We start from the raw sequence: 19,905 nt of genomic DNA, 5'->3' as shown, positions 1-19,905 counted from the left end.
CCCCCGGGGTAGGATATCCGCTAAGATATTACCGTAGCGGATATATAGGGGCGCCTTAAGAAGATAAAACCCTAGGCGGTACTAGGCCCCGACGGACTCCTAATAGGGCTCCTAAAAGTATATAGACCCCCCCTATACTAAAGACTTAGTGCTATCTTTATAGTGTGCCTTAAAGCGAGCTATTACCCGAAGAGGTGCCGCCACGCCACCGTAATAGTCCTTAAGAAGGAAGGCCGGCCGCCGGCCGACTACGGGATAGCGAAGGGCTAGCGACCGATATTACTCCTTAGTATAATAGGTAAGGTCCTTAAGGGGATATTAGCCGACCGGATTATAACCGTAGCGGAGGAGTATCGGCTCCTCCTAAAGGGATAGATAGGTAACCGGGCAGGGCGAAGTATAAAGACGGTAGTATATAGAGTCACAGAGGCCGTAAGGGCGAGCTAGGCCTATAGCGGTACCGCTTCGATATTCTAACTAGATATTAAAGGCGCTTTCGATACTATCCCCTACTCTCGCCTTATTAAGGCGCTTAAAAGGAAAGGCTACTCCTAATAGCTTATTACCCTAATTAGTAGCTTTCTTTAGGACCGTATAGCCTAGCTATTACTTAATAGCGAAACGGGCCCCCCGCGGCACCTCCGCGGGGGTATACTATAAGGCTCCCTAATCTCCCCTATCCTCTTTATCCTGTATATCTCTACTCTATATAAGGAGCTAGAAAGAGTCCCTTAAATAATAGTAGTAGGTTTTACCGACGATACGAATATTATCGCCTTTAGCAAGATAAAGGTATAAACGCGGTAACGCCTTACCGCCGCGTAGCGGATATACCTAAAATAGGAGATAGCGAGTAGACTATAGTTCGAACCAGCTAAGTATATCTATATCCCCTTTACGAAATCACGCCAACCCTTACCTACCCCGCTCCCCTTTAGTGCTATTTCGGTGCCGGTAACGGAGGCGATAAAGTTCCTGGGTATTTAGCTTAATAGGAAGCTTAATTTTCGATAAAATACTAAAGAGGTAAAGAGCCGCCTAACCACCTAAATATACGCCCTCTTAAGGCTTAGCGCGGCAGCGTAGGGGTATAGCTTCGCGGACGTAAGAAGACTATACCTTATAGTAATACGATTAGTAATTACCTACTACGCCTTAACCGTCTATAAGATAAGGGCCGGCCCCCGGTAAGGCCCTGTAGCGGTATTTATAATGGTATAGAACTAATACCTCCGATTAGTGGCCAGAGCCTATAAAGCCAAGCCGGTTAGGGTCCTCGAAAAAGGGACCTTTATCCCCCCCCTTAATCTATACCTCTTAAGCCTTAGTGCCTAGAAGGTCCGCCGGATATAAGAGGAGGGAGCCGAAGATAAGATATTAGCCGGAGTATACGCCGTAGCGAGAGCCTTAGCGGCACCGAGTTAGTATTATAGGACCTATACGGCCCTCGCGTAGATAGCCTAACTTAACGCCCTAATAACCTAGGCCGGGAACGCGGCCCCGAGGAAAGCCCTTATAAGGGACTAGGGTCGAATTTAGGTAGAGTCACGGAGACTATATACCTATGCCGTAGCGGCACTAAGCCGCCCCCCGATATAACGCTCTCTCCGGAAATATAGAGGACTCCTAAAGCTATAAAGCGCCGTACTTACCTAAATTAGATTAGAAAAGCTAGGCCTATAAGCCTTCTTAGTAAAAGTAAGGGTACCGGGACTTCTAATAACGCGGTGCCCCTACGGTAATAGGGGGGCAGAAATAGCGGAGTAAGTAGTGCTTTAATGCTAGGACGTGACCGAGGAAGAGCGTAAGGAGCTTTTCGGTGCTGTGGGGAGACTACTTACGACTAAAGGAGATTTATATAACACACTAAACCACGATATAGAAGCCGGGGTAGTTATAAAGTGGTTCCTATAACGGAAAAGACTAAAGGACTTCCGCCTTACCCTTAAAGTTATAGAGGCCTACGATGATACCCGCGATACTAAAGGGGGACCGTATCGGGGATAAGGTAGCACGACGACTAATTAATTATTAGGATAAGGGCCCTATAAGCCGGGACCTTAGCGGTATCGATATAGTACTATTACGATACCAATTAGCTTTTATCGTTATTACCTCCCTCGGAGGCACTAATACCGCTTTTAATATACTCGAGACCCTACTAGGCTAGTTAGCTAATACCGTTAGGGAGCCGTAGCGGGACCGGGGGGGGAGCCACTTATAAGGTATTCTAGGATAAGGTTTATCTTACACTCTAAATATCTTATCTAATAAGATAACTCCTATACCTCTACTAACGCGGTGCCGCCGTGACCGTGACCGGAAGGTAACGCCCGGTTTAGGGCCTAGCTAAAAGACCGGGATACCGTCCTTAGGCACTCCTTAGCCTATAACGTATTAGCGTGGAACCGCCACGGTACCGAAGGGGGATACCTATAGTAGCGATACCCGCGCTATTAGCGGCCTTTACTACTATATACGCCTAATAGATATCTATAAGGCGTTACTGCTACTTCTTAGTAGCGGAGGGGGCCTGCTAAACTATTAGCTATATCCACCCCAATATATACACGATACTACTACGGCACCGAGGCGATTAATATTCTTATAGAAACGGCGACTATTAGTATACTAGTAATAGGCCGCGCCTATACCCGTGGTATTAGCGTAGGCTTCTATATCGTTGGGGTAAATACCTAAACGCTTACTATAACGAATATAACTACCCTATATTAGCGCTACGATACCGCTCCGATATTACCGGGCTATATACAGTATAATACGAACTATTTCGCGCTTATAGCGGCGGTTATTACTATTAGTATTAGTGTTATTAGGAGACGATATCTACGACTATTAGCACGCTGCTATCGAGGCACCGCTACGCCACGAAGAGAACTTATATTATGCTACCACTTTAGATCGCCTGTTTATATATATAAATCGATACTACACTACCTAGTTAACCCCACGCTACTAAGCCACCGCGATGTTATCTATAAGATACCTATAGTTAAAATAGGATAGGAATATAACGAGAAAAACTAAAGGGGTTCTTTAGTTAGTATAGGCCGTAACGACACACCTATAAGACCGTAAGCGGGAATAGACCGGGGAAAACCTATAACGAACTCGTTAGCGTTATAGGAGGAAGAGGGAGGTTTAAGGCACGAAGGCCTCGGGGGATATTAACTATCTAATTCTTATAACAGGGTGGGGTCTTATTCCCCTTACCTGCCGCCGGATATAGCAGGAATCTACCTAGGGGAGGCAGGAGGCGCCTACCTCCCTTACTCTCTTTATTAACCGAACGGAAGGAATAAAGGTATAATCCCCGAGGGATATAGGGAGCCCGAGGAGGGAGAGCCGTAGCTGCCGTATAGCGGAAGCGCGGTAACGCCCCCTTAGCCCCCGTTCTACCGATAGAGATTAGCCTAGGCTAACCCACTTAACCACTAGCCTGCTATACTTCCCGTTAGCCACCGGCCTAAAGGTGAGATCCAGATACGTAATAGGGACGAACCGGGGCTATATCGGCCCCGTAGCGGCACCTCTCCACCTATGGAAGTGTATAGAGGTTTTCCCCGGGCTTTACCCGGGTTTTCCCCTCTATAGCCACCCGAGAAGGACTATATAGCCTAGAAAGGCTCCTATAGATAGATTAGTTAGGATAGCGGAGTAAGAATAATAATAATAATAATAATAATATATAATAGTAGTAACCATTCTTCTATTATTTAACTACTAACCACTTATTTACTTTTCCTCTCTTCTATTACTTCTATATAACAGATTTAATTATCACGTGAAGTTACTTAATAATTCAAGATAGTGGGGCCTATTAGTATTTAATTACTAGAGGTAAAATCCTTAGACCGACTAAGACTAACTACTACTAAAAACATTTACGAAAAATACTTTTATTTATTAGGAATAAAGATTAGGGGATTGAAGACGATTAGATACTGTTACTTGCAATAGGGAATACCTTATCGCTGTGCTAGGGCTTATTAAACCCTAAAAGGGGTGAGGTACTAAGAGTCCCTATATAAAGGCCCTATCCTTAAGGTTGAAAAATTAATAAGAATAGGCTAGGACACCTGCCTTAAAAGTGGCTTTACTATTGGAAGGTGGGTATTAAAAAATCACTAAGACCCCCGCTATTATAAGCATAAATACAGGATTATAAGCCAGCGCCCTGAAAGCGTCTATTATAAGTATTACTAAAAATACAGAAACAGTTAGAGACACTGTTTAGTAAAAGTCATAACCTACTAATTACGGACCGCTAGACGATAGTCACTCTATCCTAAGGCTTTTCACTTTTAACTTTTCACTACTAGTAAATAATATCTCTATAAGTAACCCTAAAAGAAGCGAATGATAAGGATAGCCTATTAGGGTGGTAGTCCGTGCGCCCACAGCCAACCAATCAGGTTACCGTATCTAGGTAGCCAAACCTCTTCGAGGCTTTAGCCGAGGGTCTAGATAGCTTTCTCTTCTATACACTTAATATACGCTTTATATCACTCTCTATATAGCCGCGTAGCCGTTTTTATTTACTCAAAGTATACGTGCGAGTAGATATAGACCTTACAAAACTATTAAAAGTTAAGTAAGGGTACCGTAGAAATATTAATACCGAACAGTGCTCCGTACTACTAGGCTCCTCTCCCCTTTACTCTAAAGGATAGTAGATAAACACTAACTAAGATAGTAGTTATAATAGCTTTAAGTGGTAAAAAGAAAGCTTCTCAAACCCGTAAGGCAAAGAGGCTAGCTAGACTAGTTAAGCCTATCTATATCACGCTAGAAGAACGCTAACTATTAACTGATAATAATCGGTCGATATTCCTATCTATTATTCGTACTACGGGACTAAAAAGCCCCGTATATACCTAGGTAATTCGGCAGACTATACGAAAACTTTCAGCTACTATAAAGGAAATTAAACGAGTATTAGAATATACTAGCGGGTTTATAGTAATATATAAGATAATAGAAGCCCGGGATACCGTATTAACTACGCTAGAGAGCGCTACTATTCTCTATAAAAGTAAATACATAGCCGTTAGTATAATAAACTACGGCATACGTTTGAATAAACATAAAGGCAACTCTGTTTAGTACGTACGCTTACTATATACTATAACCCCGTACGAAGTGGTGTATAATATCTTCCTCCGGTATATTCTTACTGTAGGGAAAGCCTTAGAAAAAGATTATATAATACGACTACTAAGGATAGGAGGGCTTCCTAGTAATACTATTACTATTATAGAGTAAGTACTAGATAATAGTTACTAGGTCTAAGATAAGCTAATAGTTATAGGACAGAGGAGGCGCTAGACTAGCCTAGTAAGACGACGTAGGTAAAAGGTATAAATATCCTGTTTTACGAGCAAGAAAAGAATTACCGCCTATACCGGGGCCCTTATACCGTAACCGACTATAAGGACTAGGCCGCCACAAATAAACTAAGAGGAAGCACAGATATATTTACGAAAGATAACTACTAAGAAAATATCCCTAAAAGAATTAATAAATTCCTCGGTAAGGTTAACTCTCCGGAGAAGCTCGCCGACACTATCAGGAAGGACACCTTCTAGCTATATATTAGGACTCGGAACCTCCTTATCTTCTAAGGCAACAACGACGAATCCTAGAAAGTCGTAGAGCCAGCTACTATAACCGCGCGCGCAGATACGGCTTTGGAGTGGTTCTGATAGCCGGTCATATAACCCCCTTTTCAAGGCTGCGGGATCTACCTCCTATATATATATTAAGGACAGGCTTAGGATATCCCTATCGAGGGACTATTATTCAATTATAATCCTCTTTTATAACTACTTATTCTACGTTTAAGGTATCTTTCCAGTTTAACTTACGTTACCCTGATCAGAACAGTGACTACCGATCTACTTCTTTGCTAAAGGTTATAGTATTATTGGTTATATTTTGGTTATGCATCGTGGTTTAGCTAGACTAACCTCTTTGTCTGATCTTTATCTTAACGATCTCGTGCCACTACGTCTTTATCTGGTTATACTACTAAGAAAAGGGAAAAAAGCGTAAAGGAAAAGGAGGATATATAGATAAGGAGGAAGTAGAGGAGTTAGGTAATAAAGACTAACCTATAGAGGTAGTAAAGGACTATAAAGACTCTAAAGAAGAGGAATAGGAGGAGGCCGGTAAAGGCCGGGTATATAGATAGTACGTTATACGAATATACATATAATATATAATAGAACTAACAGAAAATCTAGTAATAATAAGCGTAGTTAATATCAAGGGGCTTAATAGCCCCGAAAAGATACGTAAGCTTCTTAGGTAAGCGATGGAGAAAAGAATAGACCTATTAGTCTTATACGTGTTATACTTAACTAATACTAAGGTAAGTAAACTTCGTAAACACTATCCCTATATCGGCTGGTTTACAAATTATAACCTTAATAATTAAGGGGTATTATAATAGTAGCCTTATAGCTAAGAATAAAAGGCCTAAGCTAAGTAGAAGAGGCATTATCCGAGGGACCTTACTACTAAAACCTAGGTATCTCCTAGAGGAACGTGAACCCGTAGATAACAGAACCAGTAATCTTCTAGCGAGATACTGAAAGCCGATAACTATTCGTAGAGCTATTACTTAAGGTAAAGGATACTCGAATCTTAGGAGTATATACCCCTAATACTAGCATAGAGGCGGTGAAATTCTTTAAGGCCTTAAAGATATTAAGAGAAAGGCTTAGACCTAATATAATCTTAGGTGAGTTTAATAAAACTATATAGCCTATAGATAGGAACCCCGTATAAAGGGAGGAACCTAGGGTATATAGGGCTTTATACGAGGCGAGTAAAGAAATAATAGATAGGTAAAGATATATAAATAAGGAAAGAAGATAGTATATCTATTAGGCAGATAACGAATATAGCTTAGCTAGTCAAATCGATGATATCTATACTACTCCGAGGTTCGACCGTATAACCTTAAACTAATAGATCGTTTCTAAGAAGATTTAGTTAGATTATATAATAGTTTTTATAAAAGTATACGCTAATTAATATATAGATATAGGGAAGGGTCCCTAAAGGCTTAGCCGGAACCTATTAAAATACAAGGTGATATATAAAGCTATAAAAGGCCTGTATTATTAGATATTCTTCATGGAGAGTAAAACGTATTAGGAAGCGGCGGCTAGCTATATATTACTCCGCGCGTGTTTCGGTCTTAGCTAAACAAATCTCTCCCGTCTAGGGTTACTATACTTTATTAAGGCCTCTTAGATTATACCCTATTGGTATATCCGCGGGTATTTATCGTATACCGAAGTACTATACCGTATTATAAGTGAATTCTATAAGGGGTAATCGGTCTATTTAATTGTCTTATTCCTATAAGCAGAAGACTCTAAGGTAGTATTCTATATTCTGGTTTTTTCTCTTTATCTAGCTATCTGTCTACGAGTACTATAACGTAGATAAGCGTTATAATACGCCCTAGATTCCACCGGGAACACCAGGGCGTATCACGGGGTACCCTAGCGATTCTATAGTATAAGCAATAGCACCTATAGGGTATACTATAGGTACCTTTGGGGTATACCATGGCTTCCCTAGGGTATAATTAGTAAATACCGGGGAATCCCCCGGGTTCCTATACGTAGAAGCCGAGGATTCCACGGGGTTTAAACGTGGAATACTTAAGTCCTAGGGGCGCGCCCCCCTTAGCTTAGAGAAGATATCTTTATTATACTATAGTTACTATAGTAAAGGTTACCCCTTAAATCCTGGGTTCCCTAGGTCTGATAGTGCTAGCTGGCTAGAGTCGTGCCCGGATAGGGTATATTAAAGCCTAGATTCTTTTAGGTCCTATAGTACTAGCTAGCTAGAGATTTGCCTAGTTAGAGCTTATTACGTTATTTAGTTCCGAAGTAGCGGTAAATAGTAGTCTAAAGATAGCTTATAAATAAGGACCCTCCGTCTAAAATAATACTATTAGGAACCCTAAAGGTTCGGAAAATAGAATACTATAATATATTCGCGAGTCTCTTAGTAGTAAGGCTACTACTTATAAGGATATATAATAAGTACTTTATTAGATAATAAACAATAATAAGAATAGCGTTATATTTCCTGCCTTTATTATAGATAAGCGGTAATCCTATAATGAACTTAATCGAAATCTCTGCGAAAAGACGTTTTAGAGTAGGAAAGTGTTAAATGGGTAGTCGTAAAGAGTGAAAAGGTAGGGTTAAGTAAGGAACTAGGTGGGATTATAATAGGATTATAATAGGGAAAGTGTAGGTGTAGTTAAAGAGTTAGATTAATCGCTGGCCTCCCTCCTTAAAGGGGAGGCTCCTCCGCTCCTTAAGTCTACGCCCCACTGCTTTCTATTACTCCTTAAAGACTGCTTGTTTGCTTCCTTAAGGGCTGCTTTGTTTGCTTCGAGAGACTATTCTGTTTGCTTATGTGATGACTGCCTTGTTTATGCCTCGAGGGGTCTTAGACTGGGCACGCCTGGACCCCTATGGGTCCACACTAGGGACTTATTATGACCACTGCTACAGGCACCTAATAGAAAGCCCGTATAAGGTATAATACCGCGGTTTTATTCGTTAGTATATATAGGTAGATATATATTATCTAATATCTTAAATGAGATAGTCCTAAACGTAAAAGTCCGAAATACGTATTACGGTTCGCGTAATCTTATAGTATCCTACGCTAGGTTTATCTCTTAGTTTAGAGCTTAGTCTATATATAATAGCTCTTGATTATATACAGTTCTTTATTAAATCTAAGCTATTTAAATTATAATAATAAATCGTTTATATAATATTATAGTAGTAAGAATAATCAGACTAGGTAGGTTCCAGGTAGGGACAGGCGCTATATCTTAAAACCATGGCCAACGCTGAATCAATTATTAAGCAGCTACCGATTATTAATCTATCTAGATTCCCATCGTCGACTCCTTGCCCTCTATATTAACAGTCAATACCTTAGTCAAACAGTCAAGCGTTCAAACAATCAAATCGTCAAACGGCAAATCGTTAAAGGGGCAAACCGTCAATTTATCATGGGCTTTGCCATCGTGTGAGTAGGATCGAGAGGAGCAAGCACATTGCACGCCAACACCAAAAAGCAGAGGTCGTACGTCGGTGCGATCAAAGGCGTAAGCGCAATAATAATAACAAGGCAAACAAGGTGAAGAGGAGGTGATGGCCGCCCGCGAGGATCACGTAGCGTAAGGTAAAAGACCGTAGAAGAGGTCGCGGAGGAATGTCGCTAGCGGTAATTCCTACACAAAACGATCCCGCGGGAAGATGGGATTGGTCAAATACTGGAGTTGGCAGTTACTGCGCAGATGGATGAATTATTACCCACTATGGATGGATTGATTGTTAGGAATGGCGATTATCGCAGTTGTCACACCTAGACCCTGTCGGAATATCCCCATCTTGAATTATTAATTCTATAATTATATGATAGCAGCTAAGTAGGTAGGTATTACAATCTGGTTTGCCGACAATCATCGCCCAGGACCATGTGTCAAAGAAACATAAAAACTAAAGATAGATAGGAGGAGTGAATAGGCAATACAGAGAAGAAAATACAAAGGTGAATACAAAATGTAAAGGACCATGTAAGGCATTACAATGCTCTCTTGAGATCCTCAATTTCCTCCCTAAGCCTTTGCAATTTAAACCTCAATTCGTTCTCCTCTGTACTGCGGTATCGAACATCGTTTTCCATACTTTGACAGAGCTTGTCGAGGGTCACAAGCTTCTTGTCACGAGTCTGTATCTTATTGTTATCAGGCGAAACAGACTCCGTCACGTCTTCGACGGATGGCCTCGCCACCGCGGTCGTCTGAGCTCGACCCCGTTTACCTCGAGGTGTCGAGGCTGCACTGGGTGCATTTTTGACGTTGGCGGCAGATGAATCTTCCTGGGTAGGAAGATGCTGACCGGGAGATGATGGCTTGATTTGCCCTGGCTGCTGACTGCTGGGTTGCGAACATTCACCTGGGTAGTGGCTTTCTGCCTCGGAGATCTTTCTCTTCTTAGCCCTCGGTTTAGATGGCGTCACAGCGTTGCTCATGGAACTGTCTTCCTGCGTCGACGGTTCGGCAGGCTTGCTAAACGAGGACTTGCGCTTCCGATCCTTGCCCGACTTGCGCACGGCACTACTCTTTCCCAACTTTGGAATTGTCGAGCTCCTGGGGGGCGTTACGGCCGTGCTGGGCTTAGGAGTCGGTCGTGTAGCTCCTCCTTCGCGAACAGGCTGAGAAATATTGGCCTGCTCAGTGGACAGCTCCACATCGGAGCCAGCCAAGAGAACCGCCACGGTGGAATTCTGACCTTCCTCTTGACTACCGGGTTCATTCAGGTCATAAGGTTCCCCGACTCCGCAGGAGGATGGGATTTCGACCACCAAGGACGCCCGAGAATTGGAAGCGACATTTTTACCCTTAGAGTTCTTTCCCTTCGAATTTCTTTCCGGACGCGATTCCTCAATGGCCCAGCTGTCGTGCGACTCGGGGGTGTGAATACGTGGAGTCGGGAGTACGGCAGAACTCAAGTGACATGGATCATGTGATTGCAGCTCTGGTGCATTAGGGAGACAGGCTATGCGCCACAGGACCACGGCCTGGTCCAGAGCGTAGACGATATGTATTGTCGTTAGAGGACAAGTGTCATTTTCCGATTTCGTCTCGTCCGACTCAATTATTCGGTATGCGTTTCGCAAAACTCCATGGAACTGCTCCCCGGAATCCCATATCTTCCGCAAGGGTCGATGCAACAAGAGGAATACCGTCGTTAGTTTGGTCATGAAGTAAACGAGGTCCCGCGCGTTAGGGTCCTTTGGACGAAACTTCTCCTCTGGCCAAAAGACACCTGGACCCCAGAAATCCCAGTTCTCCCGGAGAAACTCCAGGCGTGATTCGTGGGAGATGAGTTGGAAGGACGTGTGTATATGACTAAGAGTCATGTTGTCATAATCTTCGCTCCTGGGATGGAGAAATAAAATTGGAGGTAAATCTGGCAGGGAAAGAACACAAATATGTAGGGGATATATGTTGTGTTGCCAGTATCAGCACAAGCCTGCAAAACTTGTGTTAGTGTGACCTGGAAACACAAACCGGAGTCTTAAGCGAAGCATTTTGGACTTTACAGTACGTACCTGGAGCACTGAATAAGGCAGATCAACAGAAGCAGACCAGTACAGACAGGCCAACAAATGAAAAGCAGGACTTGATGCCACGTAAGTAGTTCCGTACGGAGGTCGGTGGTGCAGACTAGCAGTGATTACGGAGATATGGGTTGAGAGAGCGTGGGCAAGTGTAAACGAGAGAAGAGTCGACGTTTCTAGGAAAGATAGATAGCAGAAAATGACCGGCAGAATATATCAAGAACAGCAGACTGGGTTCGAAGATGCAAAAATAGGGAGACCAGAAGAGACCAGAACAGACTAGAAAAGAAGCATATAAGATTATGGGAAGATGGAAGACAGACGGCGACAACGACCAGTATACTCGATATAAATACTTTCACCAAACCCGTGGAGGGATTGAAAACTCCCAGTCCCATTGCCCCTGTCGACCAATCTTGTGCTGGTAACATAAGTGAGCAGTACAAAATACCCTGTCCTGTTCACGACATGGGGAATAACAAGCCATGATGCCTGCTTCGTAGCTTCACCGACGAGGACCCCGACTCCTTCAAGAGTCCCAATGACGGAGAGCCACATTAATAAAAAGAATAATAGCCACAGCTGGGATCATAATTTCCACATCATCTCCCTCTGACTCAGGCGTTTCCATTTTCTTCTCGGTTGCGTCAGGCTTCCCTTTCTTTGCGTACCTACCCGGTTTTGGCCAAACTGTCGTAAGACTTAGAGCCCTCATGTTAAGAGCTGTACCTCTGACCCGGCTCTGGTCCGAGGTAAATTCTCTGTTCGACCTCTGACCTACCCTCCTCCCCCCTCTCCTAATGTCACATATGCCATGTGAGCACCACCTGCGAACTTGGATTCCACCCATTTTTGACGGTTATCTCGAGACTCGAAGATTGTCCGGCTTCGTGATGCATGTGTTTCGTCCAGCATTGTTGAATATCAAGGTTTGATTTCCTTTCTTTTCCACGCTTTCGAGCGGGGTCCTAACCTGGGTCAGAATATTAGGAAGGGAAGCTGGTGATACTCTCTCGTGAGATACGTCTTTGCTTTTTTCACTTTTATTTTTTCTTCACTTTTTTTTGCTTAGAAGGCTCCACAGAAAATATATCACGTGGTTGTTCCTAAATAAGCCGTGCAAATATTCGTCTCACACTAACAGGACCGTAAGAAATGCCAGGTTCGGACTGTGTAAGACTTCTCCCAAGCGAAGTCGTAATATCTTCGTAACTCGTACCCGTACCCTTCCTCTTATCCTTATCATACAGTAACCAATAGGAGGAGTCTAGAGAAGAAGCCAGGCCCCTCGTCCTAAGTAAGGACTAACGTCCGTACCCTAATACCAAAGTGGAAAGCTAAGGGCCGTCCGTGCAGGAACGTTACATCAGGACACCTACAGCCCCCCATTTTTCCTCTACAGTGACTAGTCGGTTGGCTACGCCCCTTGACCATTTCCCCATCTCCCCAACTCGGTTAATTCTGTCCTTTGCCTTCTCTTGTGGTTTATCTTCTCTTTTCCTTTACTTTGTGTTCCCCTTTTTTCTTTTTTCTTTTTTCTTTCTTCTTTCCTTATCTTTTTCTAATTACTCTTTACTGGAGATTCATTTCGGCCAGGCCCGTTACCTACCTTATCCTGGCTTCCTCTGTCAATTTTCTTGGCTCTCCTGAGCACTAATCAACCACCTAATTTGCGAACCCTCACGGGCCATAGCCTGGCACCGACGAAGCCGCAGTTCCTTATCCACGTGGACAGACTACAGCTATTGGTGATCTCTGCCGTGTCCTCAATTTCCCACGCTCCCCAACAGAATGCCCCTGTCACGATAGTCGTGCTGGTATTGGATCCTTTGTCCCCCCACGCCCCGGTCCCCCGGTCCGTCTCAACATGTCTTACCCCAACGCTCCGGGTCATGATGCCGGCCTGGGTCGCAATTTTCCATCTCACCAGGGTATCCAACCATCACCTGACCCTCAGGTCCCAGCTAATATTGAGATCGACAAGGTTGAACGCGCAAGTTCTATCGCCACATCCGCAGAACCGACCGGTGTCAATGACCAGTCACCTTTCCGTCGCCTGTCTCTGTCCAGGACAGGCCATATTTCCCTGGACGACGTCGAGCCAGTGGACGTCCACATTCGAGGGCTTTCCGTCACCGTTGACACCGCCCCCTCCTGGCTCGAGCCTTCGACTTACCCTGAGCTTGCAAGACAAAAGTTCCAACCCAGGCCCCAGTCCAAGAAATTGCTGCGAGATGTCAATGCGTCTCTCCCCCCCGGCACTCTCACCGCTATCATTGGAGGAAGCGGCTCGGGCAAGACCACCCTGCTCAACACCATGTCTGAGCGCACGATCAGCTCTCGTCTTTCGCAGGAGGGCCTCATCACCTTCAATGGCAACCCCGGCATCCACAGCGTGAGACACGCCTACGTCATGCAGCAGGACATTTTGCTCTCCGCTCTGACTGTCCGAGAAACTTTGCAATACTCTGCCAATCTGCGACTGCCACCGTCTACCACGCAGCAGGAACGTGCGCAGATAGTGGAAGAGGTGATTCTCGAACTCGGACTAAAGGAATGTGCCAATACGCGGATAGGGAACCACCAGCATCGTGGCTGCTCAGGAGGCGAGAGGCGCAGGGTCAGCATCGGCGTGCAGCTTCTAGCCAACCCTTCGGTCTTATTCCTAGACGAACCCACGACCGGCCTTGACGCGACAAGTGCTTTCCAGTTGGTCAGGACGCTGAAAAGCCTGGCAAGCAAGGGAAGGACCATCATCACCACTATCCATCAACCCCGATCCGAGATATGGGACCTTTTCGACAACCTTATTATTTTGGCCAGAGGGTGTCCCGTCTACTCGGGCAGAGCCAGCGAATGTGTGGCTTGGTTTGGGGCCTTGGGCTTCCAGCTTCCCCCATTTGTCAACCCCGCCGAACACCTGATCGACATAGCTGCCGTCGACAACCGAACGCCAGAACTTGAGGCGGAAAGCACCGCCAGAGTTGGGAGACTTCACGATGCTTGGTATGAGGAAAGCACAAAGTGTTTCCTTCCTCCAGAGAAGATTGCAGACCCATCATGTCGCCAACCTGCGAGCTCAGACGCGACTCGCCATGCCACCTACACTCGGCAACTGCGTATGTTAACGGACCGAACCTTCAAGGTCACCCATCGTGATCCCTTGGGCATGCTTGCCGCCATCCTCGAGGCCATCCTGATGGGTCTCGTCACTGGCTACATCTTCTTCGACCTGCCCCGAGACGACTCGGGCATACGGTCTCGACAAGGCGCGCTTTACACTGCTTCCGGGCTGCAGGGTTATCTCATCCTCATCTTCGAGATCTATCGGCTCAGCATTGACATGCCCACGTTCGACCGAGAACGCACAGAGAACTGCGTGGATGCAATCCCCTTCCTCCTTTCCCGCCGCCTCGCCCGACTGCCCACCGAAGACTTCCCGGTTCCGTTCCTCTTTTCGGTCATCTTCTACTTCATGGCCGGTTTCGACAGAGATGCCAATCAGTTCTTTATATTTTTTGCCATCACGCTTCTCAACCATTACATCGCCATGACATGTGCTATGGCATGCGTCACCGCCGTCAGACACTTCCCGGGCGCCAGTCTCCTCGCCAACTTGATATATACTATGCAGAGCATGGCCTGTGGCATGTTCGTTCAGTCGGAAAGCATTCCCGTTTATGTACGGTGGCTCAAGTATATCACATATACCGTAAGGCGCCCGTCCCTGAACGTTACAATGCAATTTTGGAGTCGTCGTTTGGTCGCTAACATTTCACAATTATCAAAGTACTATGTCTTCAGTGCCTACTGCGGGAATGAGTTTGAACGTGCTTTTTACAACTGCCCTCTCCCGGGCGGGCGATCCAACCCCGCTTGCAACCAATATACGGGAGAGTTCATCATGAAATCGCTCGGATTTCCTGACAACTGGGTCTGGCGACCAATTCTTGTCATGGTCGCCTTCGTCGTGTTCTTCTGCATCGTGTCATGGATTGGCCTTCAATTCATCCCTGTTAAGATGACTATTGCAAGAGCGAGGAACTCCGACACCGATCTGTCTGCGGGTAAAGAGAAACTGAGAGCCAAGGCCAATTCAGAGGTCCGCACAATCGACGTGGGACTGGACCATTTCACTTTGGACTTGCACAAGCGCTCGCCTCTCGCGAAAAAGTCGCCTGTCACGAGAATTCTAAACCCTGTCACCACCACCTTCCATGCAGGTGTCCTCAACATCATCATGGGCCCGTCCGGCAGCGGGAAGACGTCGTTACTCAACTCCATGGCTCTGCGCCTCCACAACACCATGGGGACACAGTACAAGCCATCCGGCAAGCTTACGTTTAACGGAGCTGTTCCGTCTGCTTCCGTGATTCGCTCCGTCTGCTCCTATGTCTGTCAGGACGACGACGCACTCCTCCCCTCGCTTACCGTGCGCGAGACCCTTCGCTTCTCTGCGGGGCTCAGGCTACCTTCGTGGATGAGCAGGGAGGAGAAGTATAGTCGCGCCGAGGACGTGCTCCTCAAGATGGGGTTGAAAGACTGTGCGGACAATCTCGTCGGCAGCGACCTGATCAAAGGCATCTCAGGTGGCGAGAAACGTCGAGTATCTATCGCCGTCCAGCTTTTAAGCGACCCACGCGTTTTATTACTCGACGAGCCGACAAGCGGTCTAGACGCCTTCACCGCCAACTCCATCATGGAGGTGCTTCGGGGATTAGCCATGGAAGGGAGGACACTTATTCTCACCATCCACCAGGCCCGTTCAGACCTATACAAGCATTTCGGCAACGTCTTGCTCCTTGCCCGGGGCGGGATCCCCGCCTACGCGGGCCCAGCTGGCGAGATGATGACCTACTTGAACCGTCTGGGTTTTGACTGCCCGTCTCATACGAACCCTGCAGACTTCGCGCTTGACCTTGTCATGGTGGATCTGCAACAAGCGGACCGCGAGGCCGCGAGTAGAGTGAGGGTGAAGCGGCTGGTGGATGCTTGGGAAGCACATGTACAGGCCGCAATCGCCAGGCAAGAGAGCGGAGCTTCTGGCATTGTTCATGAGTCTCGTTTAACCCCGGTCAAAGAGGCAGACGAAGGGACACCTGGGATGACTTTGACACCAACAATCGACAAACGACAACATCATACAAAGCAACCCATTGTGTCTGATGGAGGCAGTCTTGGTGGTGCCACTGACCCAGCAAAACGTGTTTGTCCACAACACGGGCGTGTCACAACGGAAACATGCCAGTCGCCAAACCGCACGATAGTAGCGACACCAGCAGAGCTTGGCGCGTTAGTGCGTAAGAGGGCACCCTTCACAAGTGCCGCGCCCCTTCTTATTCAGCGAGCCCTCATCAACTTCCGTCGCCAGCCGCCTCTTCTGCTCGCACGTACAATGCAAGTTGTTGGCTTAGGGGTGGTGCTGACGCTGTTCTTCGCGCCGCTTGAGAACGATCTTATTTCGGTTCAAAACCGGATGGGCTTTGTGCAGCAAGTTGGCTCCTTTTACTTCGTCGGCATGCTGCAGAACGTGGCTGTATACCCCGCCGAGCGCGATGTATTCTATCGGGAAGACGACGACGGGGTTTACAGCGTCGAGGCTTTCCTGGCAAGCTATACATTGCTCGAGATCCCGTTCGAAATTATCAGCTGCTTGATCTTTGGCGTCTTGGCCGTTTTGGCCGTCGGCTTTCCACGTACCGCTGAGATGTATTTCGTCAGCGTGTTCTGCTGCTTCGCCATCGTCAGCTGTGGCGAGAGCGTCGGCATCATGTTCAACACCCTATTTAGCCACACCGGCTTTGCTGTCAACCTCACGAGCATCTTCTTATCCCTTGCACAGACGATGGCGGGTATTCTTTCCATCGACATGCCTGGGTTCCTGCAGGCACTCAACCACCTGAGTCCTATTCGATACGCGGCGAGAGCCCTTGCGCCATTCAGTCTTCGTGATGTGACATTCTCGTGCACCGAGTCGCAAAAGCTACCCACGGGAGAGTGCCCGATCCAAACCGGACAAGACGTGCTCGATCTTTATCAGTTAAATGCCAATGCCAGCGTTAATATCGCGGCACTGGCGGGTTGTGCTGTCGCTTATAGGGTTGTTGCTTGGGTTCTTCTGCGGCTGATACGAAGTAGAATCAAAATCTCGAAGTAGCTAGAATCTATCCGTTTTCAGGGTATAATGTATCGAATACAGCGTAACTGTAAAGGGTAAATACCGTATTGACCCAATAATTTTGGGATTCGCACTAATGACTAGGCACCCTGCTAATATAACCTTATTTTAAATTAACTAATAAAATAAAAGAATTTTATAGGGTAGTAAATTATTAATACCTATTTATAGTGTTATAGATTAAGGGTTATCGAGATATATAATTTCTATTCTATTTAGGCTATATAAGGTAGTACGTATTTTTAATATAAGTAGATTAGTACTAATACCGAAATTATTAGGTGTATATAATATAATAAGAATAGTTAGATTAAGAGACCGTTATTCCGACTATAGTATATAGATCTATAAATTCCCCTTTTAGGAATTCTATCTTCTATATATACTATATATATATACGTATATACGGGTATTATTAAACTATATAAAAAACCCGATATTAAAGGATGAAAAAACGATATTACTATAAGCGCTTAGCCGTTATAAGCTAGTTATCTCTATAGTAACTTTTTAGTACCTTTAGCCTTAAACTCTAGGGGACTAAAGAATTAGTAGGCTATACCTTTATAGTTTATATTTATACTATTATTATTATTTATTATACTATTCTCGCTTAGCTAAGCTAAACTAGCCCCCTAGGTAATAGTCCTTCCCTAATTCTCGGGGGAAAACCGTTAATAGATAAAAGCCCCCGGGCTCTTATTATATAAGTAAGTCCTTTATACGCGGCCGCTACGGCATCGCTCCGCGGCCGCCGTCGTACCTTTATTTAATAACCGGATCTTACCTCCGGGCTAATAGCTAACAGGGGTCGGCTAGTTAGTTCTAGGTAGTGCCGTGTCCGGCCGCCTACGCCCCCGGCGCGCGGTTAACGCGGTCCCTCGCCGCCGTCTTTTTCTTTATTCTAAATCCGGCGAGGTCGGTTCCCTTACCACGGCACTCTTTATACCTCTCCTCCCTCTATTCCTTCCCCTACTAGGGGGGGCTATACCTGGCCCCCCTCGCCGTTCCTTCCTTTATTTACTATTTATACATAAGCCGCCTTTACGTGCCTGCTGTTTATAGTGGTTATACGGTATAGTATAGGGCGCCTTCCGCGCTTCTTTATTACGGCTCTTTCTTTAGTAGCCGTGTAGGCGGGTTCCGTGGTCTTATGCCTTCCCCCTTTTATTATTCGTAATCTCCGTGGTAGGCGCGGCGGCGTGAACTACTCGCGGTTACTATTTTTATAGGGCTAATCCGGTATATAGGTGACTCGTAGGGCTAATCCGGCTCCCCCCCTCCTAGTATAAATATCCCTTCTTTTTCCTCCTCTTCTTTTTTTCCTCTTTTCCCTCTTTAAGCTATCGTTATTAAAGGTAAGTCTACGTTCTCGGTACGGTATATCTACGACCCTAGAGTCTTCCTAGTAAGGGCTATCTAGGCGTTAGGTACCCTTCTAAGGTGGTTAGTTTCGGGTGCCTAGGGAAGACTCCGGGCGTAGCGTTCCTATAGGGTCCCTGTATCGCCCCCGCTCCTCCGTCGCCCCTCTTTAATCCCCCTCTCCTTCTAGATACCCCCTAAGAATAGCACCACCCCTAAGAAGAAAGGGGGCGCCGGTGCCGGCGCCTAGAAGGGTAAAGGCCCGGTGGCCCCCTCGCCGTCGACTATAAGTTTTCCCCTCGCCGCTCATGCTACGTCGACGTAGCGCCTACTATACGGCCCTTCTAACTATTACTAGTCCGGTCCTACTAAACGCTTATCCCCCTATATGCCTTATATCGGTTTACTTACTCGAGATTTCCGAGCCCCCCCTATATAAATCCACCTAGTAAGTATCCCCTTCCGCGCCCGCTCCGCGCTCGCTACGCCCCTATATTTATACTAAAAATCAAAATTAAGGGGACTTTTACCCTTTTATTCTACTAGAGATTTCTATTTTCTATAAGCCCCCGTAAGGATACCTATATTATAGTTTAATAGATATACCGCCTTAGCTAAACTCCTTACCTAATAATATCTCTGACCCGGGTCGGCCCGCGAAGGACCTTAATACTAAAAGTTAGACGTGAGTCTAGCCCCGCTTTACCGGATAAGTAAAAGAATAATAGGAGTAATATTATTTTACTAGCGCCGGAGCTCCTACCTATCCTATACCTCCTATATCTTTTTATAATATTAAACTAAAGTTAAGCTTAATAGGGTCTTATTTCCCCGCTAATTCTACTAAGCCTATTCCCTTAGCTATAGTCTTACTAAATAGTAGATAAGGATAGTAGACATCTTATCAATCTATTTATACACGTTACTAATTAGATAATAAGCTATTTAGCTACCTTAAGAGGTTATAACCCTCCCGCTTTCGCGGGAGGCTAGACTTTATCCTAAGCCCTAATAGGGTACGTAGGACGCGTTCCCGCCGGAGCCCACTACTATTTAGTCGTTAAACTACAGCTATATCTAGAGAGGCCCCTAGACTTAGGGCTTAGCTACGAATTATATATTATAGTATCTAACGCGTTTTTACTATACTCTAGGTTATTACCCCGGCC

General features: G+C 45.6%; 3 protein-coding genes across 3 annotated transcripts; 2 read left to right on the top strand and 1 right to left on the bottom strand.

Annotated features, from left to right (window-relative positions):
- Window positions 1-9,654: 9,654 nt before the first annotated feature.
- On the bottom strand, window positions 9,655-10,995 carry SODALDRAFT_359440 (hypothetical protein; the record flags this gene model as incomplete). Its single annotated transcript, XM_028614177.1, has 1 exon — window positions 9,655-10,995. The coding sequence occupies one exon, from the start codon at window positions 10,993-10,995 to the stop codon at window positions 9,655-9,657; it is 1,341 nt and encodes a 446-aa protein (XP_028466160.1).
- Window positions 10,996-12,772: 1,777 nt separating this feature from the next.
- On the top strand, window positions 12,773-17,463 carry SODALDRAFT_295008 (ABC transporter). The gene is made up of 2 exons (XM_028608769.1): window positions 12,773-14,908; window positions 14,987-17,463. Exons 1-2 carry the CDS (start codon window positions 13,064-13,066, stop codon window positions 17,351-17,353), a joined length of 4,212 nt encoding a protein of 1,403 aa, XP_028466159.1. The 5' UTR covers window positions 12,773-13,063; the 3' UTR covers window positions 17,354-17,463.
- Window positions 17,464-19,473: 2,010 nt separating this feature from the next.
- SODALDRAFT_277590 (cyp-like protein) lies at window positions 19,474-19,623 on the top strand (the record flags this gene model as incomplete). The annotated part of the gene is made up of 1 exon (XM_028608077.1): window positions 19,474-19,623. A coding segment is annotated over one exon (150 nt), but the record flags the coding sequence as incomplete, so codon positions are not given.
- Window positions 19,624-19,905: the final 282 nt, after the last annotated feature.

The sequence above is a fragment of the Sodiomyces alkalinus genome, assembly GCF_003711515.1.
Source record: "Sodiomyces alkalinus F11 unplaced genomic scaffold SODALscaffold_5, whole genome shotgun sequence".
Lineage (NCBI taxonomy): Eukaryota > Fungi > Ascomycota > Sordariomycetes > Glomerellales > Plectosphaerellaceae > Sodiomyces > Sodiomyces alkalinus.
Note: the sequence above shows the minus strand (reverse complement) of the source record. Positions and strands in the feature narration are given on the sequence as shown.